This window comes from Miniopterus natalensis, chromosome 15 (genome assembly GCF_054644295.1).
Source record: "Miniopterus natalensis isolate mMinNat1 chromosome 15, mMinNat1.hap1, whole genome shotgun sequence".
Classification (NCBI taxonomy): Eukaryota; Metazoa; Chordata; class Mammalia; order Chiroptera; family Miniopteridae; genus Miniopterus; species Miniopterus natalensis.
In genome coordinates, this window is record NC_142095.1 from 30717543 (window position 1) to 30737542 (window position 20000).

Sequence of the window (20000 nt, forward strand, 5' to 3'; positions counted from 1 at the left end):
ATTTGCTCCTGGCTCAAGCTAGCCCAAAAGAGCTGCACTCTGCAGCTGCAGTTTCTGGCCCGAGAGAACTACTTTTATTACCCTTCGCCTGGAACATGAAGCTGCTGTCCACAACAAGGATTCTGAAAGTGGAATCATGAAAGGTTTATTTGTTGAAGATCAAGGATTCTGTTCCCTCCGTCCCAGAGCATCCCACAGGAGGAAGCCTGTAAGTCTCAGGAAACAGTGTTTAATGACTCCTCTGCCCTTATCTTATACACATCACGGCTCTCAGACCTAATCACTGGAACTAGCTCGCTGTGTGGTATGCTCAGATACTCAGGGGCAAACTGCCCACCAATGACCTGGGCCGCCTCTGCCCACACCTGTGCCCCTACCTGCAGCAAGTTGCTTCCGGAATCGGGGCAGAAGGAATGGAGGGTTCACGAGAACAAGCTTTCCAATGCACTCGGCCACTACCCCCCGGGTGCCCTCCTCGGCACTCTCGCAGTGCTGGAACAGCAGAGCCCAGATGTCCTCTGCGTAGGGCTTCAGGCTGTCGGGCTGGGCAGCGCCCAGGGCCTCCCTGAGCGAGTGCAGCAGCAGGTACTGCTTTCGGGGCTCAGCCTTGATCTGTCCCAGTAGGAAGGGCAGAAAGTCGGACAGGTTCCCAGCTCCCACACGCCCTAGTGCGAAGGAGGCTGCAGCCCTCACGTCCTCACTGGGCGACCCCAAGGCTTCCAGGAGCACTGCCTTCAGCTCCCGCTGGGGGCCAGGCCCGGTCACCTGGCCCACCTCAGCCAGCGACAAGAATGCCAGGACCTTGACCCCCGTGCTGGAGTTGGGTGACTTGGCATCGCAAACCAGGCGGTTTGCCATGCCTGCTGCCTCCTGGGGACAGGCAGCTGTGAGGGCTGCCACACACCGAGCCAGCGAATGGAACACCTGCTTGTGCAGGCCTGGCCCACCGTCCACAGCCTGGTCATAAACAGGGGCAGTGAGCAGGTCCATGAGCTTAGCGTAGTCCACACACGGGGGCCGGGTCCCCACCAGAGCCTGCAGGAAGCCTTGGGCAGCTGCTAGGACACCTGCTGGCAACAGGGGTGAGCGCAGCAACCGCAGCAGCTCTGAGAGCACAGGGCCACTGACCTCGGCCAAAGAGGCTGGTTGGGCCTGGGTCACCGTGGTTAGAAAGTCCACAGCCAGCTGGGCCACATGCATGTCACTCTCACTGACCAGGGCAGGCAGCTCCGCCAACACGACCCGAACAGCAGCTGGAGGGAGGCTGAGTCCTTGGCTCTGGGCCAGGGCATCCAGGGCAGCCAGCGTGGCCAGCCGCAGTGCCCGCTGGTTCTTGCGCAGGAACGAGGCTAGTATGGGCAGCGACTCGGCCAGGATAGGCTGCAGATCAAGCTGCAGTGGGGACAGAGCCACGAGGGTCAGGGCCTTGACAGCAGGCAGCCGGGTGATCTCATTCCGCAGGCGGTCCAGGAGGAGCAATAGTGATGGCTGCAGGTCATTTCCAAGCCGGTCACCCAGGTGGCCCACAAGGTGGCCCATGCAGGAGATGGCCCGCTCCTTCACCTCCTGGTCCAGGTCGGTGGCACGGAGCCGTGCCAGGGTGGCTGTAGACATCTCTCCAATGTATGGCTCTGGGTCCAGCATCCGAGGCCTATCCAGGGGCCACAGGGCCCGCACCAGCTCCTGTAGCACCAGCAGGGCCTCGGCCGCAATTTTGTAGAAAGGGTCAGACACACAGGCCATTACAGGTGGCAGGAGGGTGGGCAGGTGTGGGTGGAAGGCCTCAGCGGGCTCTGTACCTAGCAGCCCCTGCAGGAAGGCCAGGGCATCCATCCGAATGGTGGAGGAGCTAGAGCGGTCCGCCAGTGAGAAGACGATGCCTGCGGGATGGGTGCAAAAATTATGGGCCACAGACCCTGACCCAACACAGCCCTCCCTGGGTATGCAGGTGGAATACCCACAGGTATTAGAGTTAGATCCGGGCACCTGGGCTCTTATGCAGCAGATTCTAAGAGGTCAGGGTTTGGCTGGGACCAGAACTGAGGGACACAATGCCATTTGAAACCAGGATGTAGGGCCTGCACTCCAGCCTTGTTCTCACTGCTGGCAATGGGGAGCCACCGTATGTTGCTGAATAGGGGCATCCTTGAGGATTGGGGGCTGGATCCTGGAAGAGGCCCAGGACAGCAGATGCCAGGTTCCAGTCCATCCTACCTGCTACCAGCACAGGCATGTGCTCTGCCAGGCTGCCAGGGAGGATGCCCGCCAGCTCGGTGAGGAGGCTGAAGCATCCCTGGCGGGCCCTGACACTGCGATCTTTCAGCTGCCGCTGTAGGGCCTTGATCACAAGGGGCACCTGTGGGCAGGTGAGGGGAGGTCAGTGACCACCCAGGGAACTTTCACACCCCACCCACTCTTGAGGGGCTGTGCCCAGGCATGTGCCCATCAAGGATCCTAGCATGGAGAGGATCGCTCTATCCTAACCTTTTCATAATTTGCTCTGTACCGGACACCTGATTCTATACTCAGACCTTCTAAAGTAGGTACTACTCCTAGGCCCATTTTACAGATGGAGAAATAGGTACAGAGAGATTAAGTAACTTTCTCAAAATTACTCAGGCAGTCTGGGTCTCACCACATACCCCAAGGGAGAGGCATTGGGCTCATTCCCTTCCCCATCTGGGTTCTCCCCAGATGAACTCATCCACTCCCCAAGCTTCAGGTGCCAGCGTAGCAATGACTTCAGATCTACACTGTCAGCACCAGACTTGAGTTCTGACTGCCCACCTGATGTCTCCATTTGGACATCTGAGGACCTTGAACACAAATGTTCAGAACAGAACTCTAAACATTGCCCTTTTCATGCTCTGCCACCTCAGGGGACTGCACTCCATGCTTCAGCCAGAGCCTGGAACTCACATGCCACCTCCTTGTCCCTCCCTCCACATCCAATCTGCCAGCAAGATCGGAAAACTGTGTGGTCCAGGGGCAAGGCCTTTATTTGTCTTGTTCCTTGCTGTGCCCCAGGACCTGATACACAGGGCCGCGCACACAGTGGGTGTGCAATATGCACTCTTTAGTGGATGGATAGATAGTGGGGTGGGTGGATGGGTGGAAGATGGATGGACGGATGTGAGAAGGTGGGAGGGTACCTTGTGAGTGGAGGGTAGAAGGGGAGAGGGGTGAAGGCGTGCCCACCTGTTCTTGCAGCTTGTGGAGATTGCTGCCAGTCTGGGTAGGCTCCACGGCCTCCACCCATCCCTTTGGGGGCCGCGTTTGCCGCAGCAGCACGATGTAGGCCCCAAAGACATCGGCCTTGACATTTTCCTCACGTTCCTTGAAGCGGCGGATGAGCGCTGGCGCCAACGTGCAGTGGAAGTCGGGCAACAGGTCAGGCCGCGAGCCGATCAGGGCCGCCATGCACTTGGCTGCTGCTCGGCGCACCTTCCAGCTCATGTCATCGTCGTCACTGTATTCATCCTCGCTCTCTGGGGCAGGAACCAGAGACCCATGGAGCCCTGTGCTCTGTAGCAGATGGATAGGGAGCTGCCTGCCCCACCCAGGTGGTTTCCCAGGATGGAGAGGTGAAGAGGGAGCCAAGCCTGTGTTTCACCTTTTGATGATCATTATTTACACACTACAGGGGTGGGCAAAAGTACGTTTACAGTTGTGAGTACATGAAACAGAGTTTATTCTTGTATTACTGTTTATCAATTATGGTATTTTCCATCTGAACAACTGTAAACCTACTTTTGCCCATCCCTGTATTAGGAATTTTACCTACCATGTAATGAACACTACTGTGTGATAGGGGTGGCATCAAGCATGTCAAATCCACAGCCTCATTTTAGCCTCACAACGACCTTGTGGGACAAGGATTACTTCCCCACTGCAGAGATCAGAAAACTGGGACCCAGAGGGAAGTGACTGGCCCCAAGTTACATGAGCAGGGAAATAGCTGGAATTAAATCAGGGTCCTCCTCCTGCCTCATACCCTTCTCTGTTTTGACTACACCAGGGAAAACACTGACTTCCAAGTCTTCAATGAGGCCCTAGACAATCCATTTGGGGTACAAAACCCATCCTTTGGTTTCAGGGCTGGCTGTGTGATGTTTCATTTACCGGGATTCTAGAGGGAGATATAATAGGGCCTCCTTTTGCATTGTCCCACCCTGCCTTGCCCCAGCCTCTCAAGGGTCCTGATTACTCAGCTTCCAAGCAGAAATGCTGTGTTTGTGTGGCTTCCTACTCTCCCAGCTCCCCTGAGAGGCCAGAGCTCACACAGAGCCTTGAGCCCCGTTTTACAGATGAATAGATGTCTAGAATAATGATCAGATATGGTGAGAGCCCCTCCTGAGGGCACACAGCTAGGGAACTAGAGAGCTGAGATTCAGGCCCACGAGGCCCATCCATATCACCTGTGGAGACACATGAGGCTCAGAGGGGGATGGTCCTAACTAGGAACACCCCAGTCACAGGCTCAGAGGCGAGTATGTGCTTATCCACACTGCTCTGCTGACAACTCAGACTCTCAGAACTGGCATCTGGACAAGCCACAGTGGACCACAGGGATGGCCCCATGTCAGTTTAGTACATGTCCCCTCTGATGGACCATTATTTGTTGCCTCTACCCTATACCATCCATGAAGAAACATCCACAGCTCCCTGTTATGGACAAGAAAAATGCCTGATCTCCCTGGCTTGGCATTCAAGGCCCCAACATGCCTATCCAATCTCATCTCCCACCATCGCATCTCATTCCAAGTACCCCATCAGACCCTAAATCCCTTGCCTCCATTGATGCCCTGCTTTTAGAACCCAGGGGCACCCATCTGAGTTACAAGCCAGATTCCTGGGTAAGTGCCTATCATTCTACCATTCGAGCTTCACTTTGCTGGATTAAAGCATTATCTCCTGGAAGCCATGACTAAAAGGGTAGAGATGGCAGTGTCTGACAGACATGCCTCCAAGCCCCAGCTATGCCACTTCCTAGCTGTGTTATCTCAAAGCTGTGTTATCTCAGGCAAATCACTTCGCAAAGTCTCAGTTTCCTTGTATAAAATATGGGGATACTAATGCCTGGTTTTCTAGGGTTACTGTAAGGAACATGAAATAAGAGAGTGCTCGGGACACCAGTAGATGCTCAATAAATGTTAGTGATTACTACTATTCTTACTGAGCAGTCAGAAAGGATGGGGACATTGGTGAACCCAGATTATGGAAGGCAGGGTTTGAGGAACCGCTGGAACCAGGATAAGGGCACTAAATGTGGGCCATCTTTGGCTGGGGAAGGGGGTCCCAGTAAGGCTGCACTCATTTCCACCCTCCAGCTCCAATGACAAGTTGGCCACCCACCTTGCTCACTGAATTCACTGTCTTCTGTCTCCATCTGCTCCTCCTCCCCGTCACTGTCATAGTTATAGTTGGGGTCATGCTTCATGTACTGGAGGCACAGGCTGGTTACATTGGACACATGAGGACCCATCTCCTTGGGGCACCTGTGGAGTTGGACAGGGAGGCTCTGGTGGACCCAGGCAGGACAGGGTAGGCAGTGGGGCCCAGTGGCGAGTCCTGAGATCTTACTGCTCTGAGGCCAGCATACTGCCCCCAACCCCATCCCACCAACTTCCCAAAGAAACTCTGGGGCCCCATCTTCCAGCATCCCGCTGCACCTACTTCCTCAGGAAGGCCTCCAAGGCTTGGAGGCAGGACTCCCGGAGCTCATCATCATCCAGGTTGCAGAACTCCTCCACCAGGGGCACCAAGCGGTCCAGGTGGGCCCCTGTAAGGCCAGGTGGGTCACTGTGGACAGGAAAGACCCTCCCCCAGGCTTCCCTAGCCCACAGCACTCAATCTGTCCTTGCATCTGCAGCCGTGACCACTGCAAATTCAACTCAAGAGGCTCCAGAATCAAGCAGACGTGGGTTCTAGCTCTGACTCTGTCACCTATGAGCTCTGAGATCTTGGGCATGTCACAACACTTCTCTGACTTTGGTCTACTCATCTTCACAGTAGAGATAACAATGCCTACCAGACAGAGATTTTGTGAAGATTAATATGATGCAGATAAAGAGCTTCGCCCAGGTCCTGGCACAGAGTAGGCACTCAATAAGTAGCATCTGCTGTTGAAACTGTTACTCATGTCCTTGCCTTATTTCCTGTACTAAGTTGTAGCCCTGGATGGAAAAAGGGGAGAAGTAGGTACTGCCCTTATAGACCAGACAAGAGGGACCCTTGCCTGATCCTTGGGCTTTAGAGGGTTCCACCCTAGCCCTTCTCCAGCAACACCCTTCCCCACTTTCCTGCCCAACTGGCCCTGAACCTTTGTCTGGGTCCTGTGCAGGCCTCATTCCCGAGGCCACGCTCCCAAGAGTAGCCAAGGGGTGGCTGCAGTTTGTCTTGAGAGGGTGGAGAAGAGAAGGGCATGGGAAGTAGATAGAATGTGGATTGCAGTCTGGGGTCCCCATGTGTGCTTCTAAGGTCACTTTCACTGAGAGAACCAGAAGGAAGAGAAGGGCAGACCATGGCCAACTCCATCGACACTGCCTTTTTCTAGCCTGGAACTCCAAGGTGTTTGAGAATAAATTCAAATCTGATTGCAGGATTCCGTTTCCATAAAATTAATTTATGGTCACAGAAAGCAGATAAGTGGTTCCTGGGGTGGGGCAAAGGAAGAGATGGACTATCAAGGGGCACAAGGAAACTTCTGGGAGTAATGGAAATGTTTTGCGCCTTGACTATGGTAGTTTCATGGGTGTACGCAAAGGCTGAAACACACTGAATGGTACTTTAAACAGTGTGGTTTATTGCATATACGTTCTTCCAATAAAAACTAAAAAAAATTCAAACCTGGCTTGCAGGTTGTTATTAAGGTATACCTGTCAAAGTAGGATAGGAAAGCATTTTTTTTTTTTAAATTTTTACTATATGTGCTGCCAAAGCGAGCACTTATTTATTTTTAAAACATGTTTTATTAAAGTTTGGTGGAATGATTTATAATTATCTGATGTTCAGACGCAGATGGCTCTCAGGGCCCGCCCTCCTCTTCCAAATTCTTAACTGCCAGCCGCCTTCTAGAGGTGGCCCGCCTCCAGGTCCCGCCCCTCAGCCTGGGCCCCCACTCCTTTCCCCAGCACCTCCAGACCTAGACCCCACCTCCTTGCCCGGGAACCCAGTTCCCTTACCCAGGCGGTGGCCTGCCTGGCGGCCTACGCTGCCCAAACACTGGATCAGGGTGCGGATGGCAGCAGGGCTGGCAGGTGCGCGTGGGCCAGGCAGCCGGTCCAGCAGGTGATCCGCGAGCTCCACGAAGAGGTCGGTGCTGCAGGCGGCCGCCAGGTGGCCTAGTGCCCCAACAGCTCGCTTGCGCACTGCCAGGCGTGGACTGCTCAGCTGGGGCAGGAGACAGTGCAGGAGGCTGGCGTGGAAGGCACCCAGCGGGGCGCCCAGCCTGGGGAGCCAGAGGGGACATCAGGCAGGCCCACCGGGCAGGCACCCTGGGCCAGGCACCTCATCACTCCCCATCCTCTCCTGGCCTCCTCCCAGGAATTATGACAACCCTATTGCTCTTGTTAAACGAAAAGGCACCCTGCAACTGTGTGGCTGAATATTTATTATTATTACACAAAGAAAGCAGAGAGGGAAGGGACTTTCTCAAGGCCACCCAGCCAAGAAATGCAAGGCCAGAACTTGAACCCAGGTGTCCAGGCTCCCAGCTTGGGAAGACCTAATGGTAATAGGTACAGGGGGCTACAGTGGGGCTGTCTTGATTTCCTGGGGTTCTGGGTCTTGCCTCAATGTCCAGCTCCCCACACACCACTGAGACCAGAGTGGTCTAAAATTTACCTCTGACCTGGTCACCCCTCTGCTTATCTCCCTCACACTCCTTCAATGGCTCCCCACTACCCTTTGGATAAGCTGAGCTCTGGGCTCAAGGCAAGAGGCAACACAAGAGAACGGTTTCTGTACAGGTAGAAGACAGCCCCTGACCACCTTAACAGCTTCTATCCTCACCTTCAGACCAGGCCTGTACATTTTCTGTCCCACACATGTCCTAAGACCTTCTCTCACTCTACACCAAGAGTGGGGAACTTCCAGCCTGTGGGCCGTATATGGCCAGCGAAATCATTTGGTCTGGCCCTACCAAGGCAACTGTAGGCAAGACTCGGAATTTAATAAATCTAGATTTGTTCATAGCTAATTTTTAAGTTGATAATTTTGTATGGCCCGCGAATGATGTTATAAATATCCAAATGGCCCTTGGCAGAATGAAGGTTCCCCATCCCTGCTCTACACTAACACACTGACCTCATCTTCCCATATCTTTCCATCCAGCCCAGATCGCTCTTTTGGGTTTCATTTATTTATTTATGTGTTTACCTACTTGTGATAGGGCCTGTGCTGGGAGCTGAAGTGAGCAAGACAGACTCTGCCTTTAGAACCTGCCCTTATGGAGTTTTCAGTTGAGTGAGGGCCTCCCAGGCACCTCAAATTCAATATGCCCGAAGCTGAATCCATTTTCTTCTCCACACCTGCTCCTGCTCCCAGAGGTCACCCCACCACAGCAATGGCCCTGGGCATCATTCTTGAGTCTTTGCCTCTCTCACCCACTCCAAGCCCTGTGGAGTCTACTTCTCAAATACAGTCTGAATTCACTTGCCCACAGAAGCCTCCAAACTAGTCTCCCTGCCTGTCCCACCCCTTCCCATCTACCGTACACACTGAAGATAGGACAATTAATCTAAAACTCACAAATATGCACACAGCATTCTTCATTCCCTGCCACAAAACGCTTCACGGGCTCTTCACACCTCTGGTATAATTATTAGTCACCCACCCCTGGCTCCTTCCCAGCCCTCAGGCCTCATCTCTCCATACCGGCCCCTCCACAGTACACCCCAGCCCATGACTGCCTTGCATAACCCCTGGGACCCCATGTCTCCTCCTGCCTCTGCTCTCTGGGCCAAGGGCAGTTTCCTCCTCCATTGTCCCCGATACTCCTGCCCATGCTGGCCAAGTCCTGCCCATCCTTGAAGGCTTATCTACCAGGACTCTCTCTAGGAAGCCCTCCCCCCCAAGCTGGGTTGGGGCCTCCTCCTCTGAGCTCCTACAAGCGCTGCTCTTATCCTTATTGCTGTTCTTAGTCTAGTCACAGTTGAGGTGTCTGAGAGCTCCTTTCTAGGAAGGACCACGACTGAGCCACTCCACATTTGCAGCACTAGTCCGGCACCTGACATTTCTCTGGCCACAAAATAGGTGCTCAAATCTTAGGAGGTTGAATAAATGAATGAATGCTTTTAAAATGTGCAGTAGAATTTAAAACAAAGGCCCAACTATATTAGCTCAAAAGAAAGAGAAAGAAAGAAGGGGTTGAGGGATAGGATGAACCCACCTGGGTTTCAGCTATGGAGAGGCCTGAGTTTAAATCCTTGGAGAGACCCGAGTTTAAATCCTAGGTTCCTTTTTTTTTTTTTTAATCCTCACCTGAGGATATTTTTTCCCATTGCTTTTCAGAGAGAGTGGAAGGGAGAGAGGGAGAGAGAGAGAGAGAAACATCGACGCGAGAGTGACACATCAATGTGACAGTGACACACCAATTGGTTGCCTCCTGCACGAGCCTCAACCAGGGCGGGGGATCAAGCCTGCAACTGAGGTACATGCCCTTGGCCGGAATCGAACCTGGACCCTTTCGTCCATAGGCCGACTCTCTAACCACTGAGCCAAACTGGCTGGGGCACAAGTCCTAGGTTCTGCCATTTACTGACAGTGTGACTTTGGGCAGGCCACATCATCTCTTATAGCCTGTAAAATTGTGACAAATAAGTTCTCCTTTGCAGGGCTGCATGGACAATTAAGGAGCCCTGAGCACAGAGTCTGGTGTGTAGTAGGTGGGCTCTGTGGATTTAAATCCTTCCCTGTCCCCTTTGCTCCCCCTTCTACCCCAGTCCTCCTTGCCTGGGGAGGCCTCCCGCACCTGCTCAGCATGTCAGAGAGGATGTCCAGGGCTTCCAGCTGCACAGCCACGTCCTCCTGCTGGGCAATGGCACTGGTGAGTTGGCCGGTGATCTTCCGGCACACGTTGGTGGCCAGGCCGGAGCCTGCACAGAGCACAAGGTGGGCATGGTAAGGTGCAGGGCTGGCCTCTACCTATGGTCAGCCTTTGCTCTGCTGACCCAGGGAAGCTAGGGCCTGAGTGGTCCCATGCTTGACCCAAAGTCCTCACCAAACTAAAGGTGGCAGTTTGGGGAGCTAGAACTGATGACTAACCTGCCGGCTGGCTCACCCCATACCCGACCCCTCCTTCCACTAGGGTGAAGGGAAAAGTTCCTTTCCTGGACTCCCTTGCTGCTTAGAGGGACCAGATGACCCCATTATGGCCAGGGAGATAGAGGTCCAAATCTTCTGGAGGCTTCTGGGGAAACACATGTCTTTCTTATAAAGGGCAAGAGACCTGGGCAGAGATCCAACCCTTGCCATTCCATTGCTGCAAAATTGGAATGGCTGATCCCCTATTTCTTCAAGATGCCATGAGCTAGATTTTGTAACTTGCAGCTAAAAGCATTCCTGACACAGAGCCATGAACTTAAGTAGATAGGGGTCTGAATTCTCTGCCACTGACTAGCTGGTTGACCTTATGTAAGTCCCTTCAACTCTCTGAGCCTCTGTTTCTTTAACCATAAACTAGGACAAATAATTATAGCACCTAGTCCCTGGGACCTGCGTACCTGTGGCTGCAGGGGGTAGCTCTGACAGGACGGTCTTGAGGCCAATGCCAGCAATATCTCGGAGCTGCTCCTTGTCTGACCGCATGTTGGCACAGAGAGCGTCCACGATGGTCTCCACCTGGTACTCCTTCACTTTGCCCACCAGAGGACCCAGGCTGAGCAGGTAGGGAGGGAGGGGGTTGAAAAGCCCCAGGCTCAGACTGAGTCAGGCTGCCCCATATGTCCCCTCAAGCCCATGGGGCTACATGTACTGAGGAAAAGGCCCTGGATCAACATGAGACTCCCATTTTGCCAGAAGGATAGGCACTCTCTGGTTATGCCACTGTCGTTCCTGGCACCTCCATCTCCTCCTGTGTTTTGCAACTCAGTATACGACCAAAATATCAAACCCTGTAACCTCAGCTGGAAACTAAGGAATGCCCAAAAGCAGTGGTTCTCAAACCAGAGCATGTATCAGAACCCCCTGGAAGACTTGTTAAAACACAGATGGCTGACACTCCTCGCCCCCCAGATTTTCAGATTCAGAAGATCTAGGTGGGGCTCAAGAATCTGCATTTCTAGCAAGTTGCCAATAGATGCTGACGCTATGCTTTATAGCCTTGCTTCTCAAAACGTGGTCACAGATCATCAACATCACCAGAAACTTGTCAGAAATGCAGACTCTCGGGTCCTACCCTAGAGCTACTGAACCAGAAGCTGCATTTTAACAAAGTCCCCAAGTGATTCAAATGTGCATTAATGTTTAAAAACAGCTACACTATGTGCACTGGTGATTCTAGCATGCAGTCAAAGTTGAGCACCTCTGACCTAAAGGAGTGGTTCTCTGATGTCAGTATGCATTAGAATTCAAATTCTCACCTGTCTGCCTCAGCTCCCACCCTCCACCCCTCTGGATCCTGAATCTGAATCCCTGGATGAGGAATACACAGTTCTAACAAGGGTCCCATGTGACCCCAATTCATGCCAGTTTGCAAATCTTGGCCCCTCCATTTAAGTCATGGGACCTCCCATTCTACCTCCTACAGCGTTGGTTCACAATAGGGTGTGACACTGCCCCAAGGGGTGTTTTGAAAATTTATGGATCATTTTTGGTCATCATAACTAATGAGATGGCACTTCTGGCTTTTATTGAAGGTGGGGGGAGGTGGCCAAGAATGATAGAAAGACAACATTGCAAAGCAAATCACATTCCAGGTGCTGGTGTTTCTAACATCCCTCTGGACATTTGTACAGTTAAAAAGCCTATCTATAATCACCTGAGTCCAGAACCTAATTTCATTTTACATATAAACATAAAGTACTTTTTGCACTATTTTAATATACCCTACATTTTCCAAGAATGTAATTATCAGATAAACTGAAGGAAGACTGTACTTTGTTTTCTGGGAAACTTTACAAGGCGATAGTCACCATTTCAGAAAATCTTCACTAAGAGCAATGCCACTTGTGGTATCTGAGTCCCCAACATCTCCACCTGTCCCCACCTGCTACTGCCATGGCACTGACAGTAAGCCTACACTGAGGTGCAGGCTCCTCATGACTTCATTATCACTCTGCTCTCATCAGGCCCGAGCACTTACTGAAACACGTGCTATTTTACTATGAACTACATTCCTTCTATATCTTTCTGTTACAGCTGAGGGCATTATATATATAACTTTGAAATTGTGTAGAGGCAGGTTATAATATGTATGAATTTTACTTCATGAGAGGAAGAGGGTATTTCAAACTACCTGTTGTAAAAAGGGGATATTGGTTGTGCTGATGGGAAACCACAGCCCACCCTATCTCTACTCCACACCACACACCTGACCATGTCACATTCTGGCATAAAACTCTTTACTGAATTCCATTTGCTCTTGAGATCAAGTTGAAATCTGTTAACATGGCCCAGAATGCTTGGGTCCAGTTCCCAGAGTAATACTATAGAGGCAGTGCCCCAATTCTCTGTTAATTATTGACACTACCCACCCCCACCCCCCATCATCCTGTACATACCCCATCTTGTTCTTTCAGCTCTGGAGGTAAGTAGCCAAGATCTCAGGACCACAGCCTCATGATGCCAAAGGCAAAGGCTTCTGGGACAACCATGTCCCTTTAGCTCTCACCACTCTGGTACATGCCAACCTGAACTTCCAGTGCCAGCACCTGCATCTGTGCCTGAGGGCTTTCTCTGGCTGGAGGTGCCAGGGAATGCATCACCCATCACCCGACCCAGAAGCAGCCCTCAGCCAAGGACTGACAGAGAGCTGGCAAGTGGAAACACTCTAAGGGGCCCTCAGTAGGGTTAAGCTCTGCTTGCCCACAGCAGTAACTTGCTTGATGACACAGGCTTTATTGGCTTTCTTCCTTCCCTGCCTCGCTTCCCTATTCCTGTACTGGATTTTCCTGGGATCACCTCTCAAATAAACTTACAACTGAATTCTTACTGTTGAATCTACTTCTGGGCTAACCCAGACCAAGTCACTGTCCAACTCTACTGGGACTCCAAGAGCTGCTTAGCAATTCTTCTCTCAGAGACTGTACCCCAAAAGGGAGCTCCCACACTAAGGGAGCATAGCCAGAAGGTGACCAACGCCGACACTCACCACTTGACTGCCAGGTTCTGCACCTCACCATTCTTGTCCTCCAGGAGCCTAAGCAGCATCTTTACTACCTTGCGCTCACTGTCCTCATCAAGCTGGATGGAGTCCTTCTGCAGCTCTGACATCAGGTCACTGGTGGCCATGAACCTGGGCAGGGAGGGCAGAGGAAGATTTTCAAGCAGCTTCTGGGCCCTAGTGATTTGGGAAGATATTTGAGTTCCCCCAGAAGCAGACCTTGATACAAAAATTTGAGGGAAAGCAGATTATCAGGGCTGTGGGTACAGTCAGGCGACCGCCAGGAGACCCGTGTATGAGTGACACCAACTGCCACATTGTGGCCAACTAGGAGTGGCACAGCATACTAACTAAATGGTTAGGGCTTCAAGGTTGGTGGCTCTTGCTTCTGCCAGTTACACAAATGTGAACTTGTGCAAGCTACTTCACATTTCTGAGCCATAGTTTACCTGTCTGAAAAATGGGGATGAGAATAGTACCTGCCTCATGGGTTATATGGAAGATAAAAGGAGATAATGCATGTGATGTGCTTAGCACACAGTGAGCACTCAGTAAATAAACACTCAGTAAGTGGCACTGACATTATTACAAAGACACTGTACAGCCCAGCAGGTGTACCTCAGTGGTTGAGTGTCGACCCATGAACCAGGAGATCACAGTTTGATTCCTGGTCAGGGCACATGCCCAGGTTTCGGGCTCAATCCCCAGTCAGGGGCATGCAGGAGGCAGCCAATCAATGACTCTCTCTCATCATTGATGTTTCCATCTCTCCTTCTCCCTTCCTCTCTCTGAAATCAATAAAAACATATAAATAAAAAGACAGTACATCATTCACATCTCACTCATGCTAGAAAGTTGAACAGACACCTTTCAACCGAGTCAGGTGTCAACAAGAAGCCTCTCTACCAGACAGGTGGAGGGGGCTAGCCCTGCCCACTTCCATTTCAGAGAATTGACTCGGCTCCTCCCCTTACACCAGCGGTTCTCAAACTGTAGCCAGCATGAGAATCACTTACAGGGCTTGTCAAACACTTCTGGCCCCACCTCCAGAGTTTCCCAATCAGTAGGACTGAGCTGGGGCATTCCTACTAAGTTCCTGGATGTGTTGAGGGGCAGGGACCACACCCTGAGAATCACTATCCCTGGCCATGCTGATGGGCCCGAGCATATCTTAAACACTGATGTCAACAGCTCACCAGTCCCCAGCTGTGGCTCCTGACCCAGACTGGGCATCAGAGTCAAGGACTACCCACCCCCAGATAGGCATATCCATGTGGCCTGATGCCCTGTTCCAGGCATTTGAAAGTGCAGTGGCAGTCTGAGCTGGAAAGCCATGAAGAGTTGGGGTCGTAGGGGGAAGGGTGAAACACCATTCTTGCCAAAATTCAGAAAAGAGGGCAGTCTTAAACTGGCAGTCCTCAGCTGTGTCCACCTTGCAAATGTTTTTCGAAAAATGTGAATTATTTGTCAATATTTGAAAATTGGGAGAATTGACATAAAAGTAATGATTTCCAGATTATTTTGAAAACAGAATATTTGAATACAACTGGGCCTACAGTCCCTGGTGACAGTAACTGGCTCTAGGTAAGTCGTAGCTGCCCTCTTTAGGTGGGGCACACACTCTCCAGGCCACCAGGTTCCCACCAAGCTCACTCCACCTGTTCAAAGGCTCTTGCAGGCATTTGAGAGTGGAGACTGGAGGAGAAAGCAGGACAGAGCAGCAAGGAGAGATGCCATGAAGTTGGGAACAAAGAGCAGTGGCCCCAGAAAGCTTCCAGCTTTTGTTGACCCACCAAGCTACCCCACCTATTCACACCAGCCTTGCTTTCTTGCTTGAGCCAGTCAACCAAAAGCCTCCCCACCAGCACCCTGCAAAATCAGTCATAGTCAGCCTCATCTTTGCAGGCTCAGACCTGCTGCTGGATGCCATGGTGGCCCACACTGCCCTGTTACCAGGAGGGCACCTGTTGATGTCATAGCTGTTTATTTTTAACAGTTGGGATAACCTTAAGCTGCTGAGAGGACGAAGGAGTGGCAGGGCTGACTGTGACCACCTATGGGCCTGGCCATCGCAGGAGAAGCAACCAAGGTAAGGTGAAGGAAGAGGTTTGGATCTGAGTTAGGCCAAGGCCTGGGTTAGGTGCATGCACTCCTAGGTCTGTCCAGCTGAAGGGACATTCTCAGAAGGCAGGCAGGGTCTCTAAGCTGCATTTCTGCTGCAGTCCATGGAGACCCAGATCAGCATGGCAACCCAAGGGATGTGCACCTTTGCCCAAGATGGGCCTCCTGCCCCCTTCTTTCTTCTCCATCTATTGAACACCTATTCATCTGTCAAGGACCCATCTCAAATCAGCTTCAGGGATGACCCCTCTGACCGCCCTGCCCTATCCCCCACCCACACTCTCAGCACGCTTGGTTCTTATGGACAGGACTTCTCAGACAACTGTGCACTCCTCCAACATAGCACTTCTCACACTATGCTACACGCTTGGTCACCAGTGTGTCTCCCCCATTAAACTGGGAACTCACAGGAGCTTGTCAGTTTCATCTCTGGAACTCCAGGCCCAGCAAAAAGCGGGTCCAAAGAGGGCCTGGGGGGCAGGGTGAGGGCAGGAAGGGAAGGTTAGAGTCAGCCTCTAACAGGGCTCAGAGCCAAACAGCTGTGTGAAAACCTGAACTCAGGAATCAATCCTTCTGAAATGTGCCTCGGCGTTGCAGACACCCCTGAGTTCCTGGAAACACTTAGCTCTCTGAGAAAGAAATCCCTATTGTGTATATGTGTGTGGTGGTGATAGTGAGGGTGTACAGGAAAGTGTTTAATTTGGTAGATAAGAGCTTGAGCACCAAAATTTGGCTTTAAGTGAATACATTGGTCTTGTCACTTATCAACTGGATGACCCTGAGCAACTAACTGACCCCTCTTTGTGTCCCACTTTTTCCATCTATAAAATGAGAATTTTCTTTGCCCTACTTCATAACATCCTTGGGAGGATTGAAGAGGACAATGAGTTCTTAGCAGATGAGGAAACTAGGCTCAGAGAGGTTGCAGCAACTGCCCAGTGTCATACAGCAAGTTGGGATAAAAATCAGCCCACCACCAGTCAGTTCTCCAGGCTCCTCAACCAATGCTGTTGTGTTTTCAAGAAACGATGTGGGAATTCCTGCCAGGCACCCAGTTTACCCTTTTTACTGCTGGAGTCTGAGTGGGAACAGGGCAGCCTCTTGCCCACAGAGTAACAGGGATCAAAGACTTCCTCGGCCCTGCCTGGGACTTCCATTTGCAGTTACTGCTCGCCTCCAAGAGCCAGAGGACACAGTCTCAGCTTCATTCCAGAGAAATCTGAGAGGCAACTCAGTTGAAACACTGGGCCACATGGGTGCCTGGACAGCTGGTCAGCAGGACCCAGCCTCCCTGGTATTTGGACTTTAAAAATAGACACCATCCTCATATGCTTGGGTCATTTTAAGTGTTCTCATGGCCTCTGGCAGAGCTGGCTGAAAGGGCTTCTTAGGCTGTAGGTGGCAGGACCAACTCCTTCTCCGGGAGACTAGACCTAAGGTCCTAGAGACAGTGGTGCAAATACCCTCAGCTGCGTAATCTCAGGCAAGTCACTTCACCTCTCCAAGCCTCTGGAGAATAGGAAGAACAATCATTATCACCCAGGTGGGTAGGTGGACTGATGAGATTACACTGCAGAGCACAGCAGGGAGCCCGGGACACAGAAATCATTCACAGAACATCTACTGTGTACACAGAACTGGCTCTGGGAGGCAAACGGGAAGTATACAGCTCCGTGGTCCAGGAGCCCTGGGTCTCCCAAGGCTAAGATGTGACTTAGCAGAAACATGGGCAGAAGAGGTGTGGGAGCTCAGAGTAGGTGCCTAACTCTGTCTGGGTGTCAGGAGGCATCCCAAACAGGTGACAATTGAGTAGGAGCTAGCCAAATGAAGGGGGAAGTGAAGGGAGGCACAGAACTTCCAGATAAAGGCCCAGAGTGGGGAGAGAGCACGGCAGATTTTTGATGCACACCGAATCATACATGTCCATTTATTAAGTGCTTACCTGGTACCCACTAATCTAAACATTCCACATGCGTTAATTAACTCATTTCTTCCTCACACCAACCCTCTGAGGTGGGTTCCATTATTATCCCCATCTTATAGAAACAAAAGCTGAGGTTCATGAGGGGTTAAGCAGCCTTGTGCATGGTCACACAGCCAGTAAGTGGTTGGGGCCAGGATCCAAAGCCAGGACTATGGCTCAAAGGCTCTACTAAAGCTGTATTAGAGGCTCTTGAGGGGTGTTGAGAAATGGGTTTCAGGAGAAGGCAGAGGGTCAATCTCCTCACCTGTGAGGGGGCTGGAATCAGATGGCCTGCTAAGATCTTGGCCACTGTATTAGACTGACCTGTATTTGGACCCAAAGTCCTCCACTTCTTAGCTCTGTGACTGCACCTATCCCTTTCAAGCCTCTAGGCCTCGGTTTTCCTATCTGCAAAATGGGAATAAAGTGATAGAATGTTCAATAAGTGGATGCAGCTATAGTGGTCTCTGCGGGCTCCTTTCCTCTCAGAGGGTACAGAACTGGCTGTATGACCATGGGACATACATCCCTTCACCTCCCTGGACCTCAGTCCCCCACCCTCACCCCACCTTCAGCATGAGGGAGCTGTAACCAGAGGTTTCCTCCATTCTTTTCAGCCCTGTTCCTGTGTGGCTCAGTGATGCTGGGAGAAGGAGGAAGAAGAGGAGTGGGCACGCAAAACCTCGAACCCCTCGCCCCAACCATCGTCTACCTGTGCCTGCAAAGCCACTCAACCCAGCCCCCTCCTTCAAGCTGTCTGGGAGCAAGCCTGGGATGGGAGGGGAGGGGACCGGGTGCCCAGATGTGCAGGGAGGAGGCCCGGAGTGATTCTGAGAAGAGCGCGGAGCTAAGGGTGCTGAGGTTATCAGAGAAAAAGTCACCCCCGGGATGTGATCCCGGGAAGGGGCCTGGTTTCAATGCGAGAAGGCACAGGCAGCGCCGGGCGCTTCAAACGCGCGGCGAGGCGAGGGCTGGGCACGAGGGAAGCTAGAAGAGGCGAAGTCAGGGTGCAGGGGCGGAGCAGCTCCGATGGGGGACACGAGGCAGGGGCTGAAGTCCGCTCGGCCGCAGGTGAAGCCGGGATCAGCGTCGCGGAGAGGTCAGGGCTGCAACGCGGGGAGAAGCCGAGCGGGAGCTCCCGCGGGGGCGCGGCGGCCGCGGGGACGCGCGGGGGCCGCGGGGACGCGCGGGGGCCGCGGGGACGCGCGGGGGTCGCGGGGACGCGCGGGGGTCGCGGGGACGCGCGGGGCTGCGGGGTCCTGCGGGTGGCCGGCGCCTCGGGAGGCGAGAAGGCCGAGGGTTCCCACGGGGGCGGGGCAGCGGGGCGCACCTGAAGTCCTTGTCGCTGGACGTCATCTTCTCCAGGAGGCTGGAGATGTGAAAGGCGGCGGTGCTCATGGTGGCTGCTCGCCGCTGGCGGCCCGCGCGAGGGAATATGGCGGCGCGGCGCCCCCCGCCCCGCCTCGCCGCTCCGGCCGCGCTCCGCGGACAGAAATAGCACCCCGCCCGCCCCGCCCCGCGGGCGCAGGGCCCCAGCCTCGGCCGCCGCCGCGGGAGGCAGAGTGGGGCCCGCGAGGGGCTCCGCCGCCGCTCCTGAGCGTCCGGCCGGGCGTCAGCCTCTGCACGGGGACTGTCGGCGCCGTCTTGCACACTCTCTGAGACGGGGAGGTCACTACTTACGACGGGACAAGTCCTTCCCGCGTTCCTGCGGGTCCCGGCTTTTCCCTCTGTGCCCTGCAGCCTGCTCGGTAGCGCAGGCCTGGTATCACAGCCTTAGGCTGGAATCCCCTGCTGTGTAGCCTTGGCCAAGTTACTCTACTCCTCTGAGCCTCAGCTTTCTCCTCTGTAGGCATTCAGGGAACAGGAGCTGCTATCTGTAGATTAAGCCAACCCAAACACTTCTACTCCCACGCCACTCCTCATGCTGGCCTGCCCCGGAGCCAGACAGGATCTGAAGAAGGTGCCCAGTCTGACTGGGTCCCTGCCTGCAGTCCCCATCCCTCAGGCCATCAGGGTGGGTTACTTCATTTTATAGTGATGCAGCTGAGGCCTAGAGAGACGAAGGGACTTGCTAAGGGTCACCCATCTGGGATGTAATTAGTACTGACCCCAGAACCCTTAATGCCTTGAGTGACAATTTTTCCATGAAGCTGCTCACAGTTAGGCACAAGCTCAGTTTGGAAGGATCTGTAGGAGGACAAGGAGAGCCCTCTGTAAATAGTCAGGAGGCTGCTGGCTCTTGGGAAAGGGAGTTGCCGGTGCTTTGGAGCAAGACAATCCTGGGTTCAGATCCCTGCTAGGTTACTTCTTGGCTGTGTGGCCTTGGGATAATGAGACAGCCTCTCTGGTCTATGTCCATCTGACCCAAAGATGGGGGTAAAAGAAATCTTTATTATATAACCACTAATTGCTTACCTGTTATTACAGGTACCTAGGTTCCACAGCAGTGCTGTCCAACAGAACTTTCTGCAATGTTGGAAATTTTCCACATCTAAGCTGTCCAGTATGGTAGCCACTGCTCACAGTTAGGCACAAGGTGACCGTTGAACACTTGAAATATGGCTAGTGTGACTGAGGAACTGAATTCTTAAT

At 52.7% G+C, this 20000-nt stretch overlaps 1 protein-coding gene across 1 annotated transcript in view; it reads right to left on the minus strand.

Moving 5' to 3' along the window:
* The window catches only part of CAND2 (cullin associated and neddylation dissociated 2 (putative)), a 32663-nt gene extending 13840 nt beyond the window's left edge, over positions 1-18823 (minus strand). The window contains exons 1-10 of the mRNA XM_087824979.1: positions 18739-18823; positions 13313-13456; positions 10725-10879; positions 9974-10097; positions 7185-7450; positions 5677-5782; positions 5356-5498; positions 3199-3488; positions 2215-2356; positions 378-1880 (exon numbers count right to left, since the gene is read on the minus strand). Coding sequence (XP_087681105.1) covers positions 378-1880; positions 2215-2356; positions 3199-3488; positions 5356-5498; positions 5677-5782; positions 7185-7450; positions 9974-10097; positions 10725-10879; positions 13313-13456; positions 18739-18806 — 2941 coding nt within the window. The 5' untranslated portion in view covers positions 18807-18823. The remainder of the gene's footprint in view (positions 1-377; positions 1881-2214; positions 2357-3198; positions 3489-5355; positions 5499-5676; positions 5783-7184; positions 7451-9973; positions 10098-10724; positions 10880-13312; positions 13457-18738) is intronic.
* Between the last annotated feature and the right edge of the window lie 1177 nt (positions 18824-20000).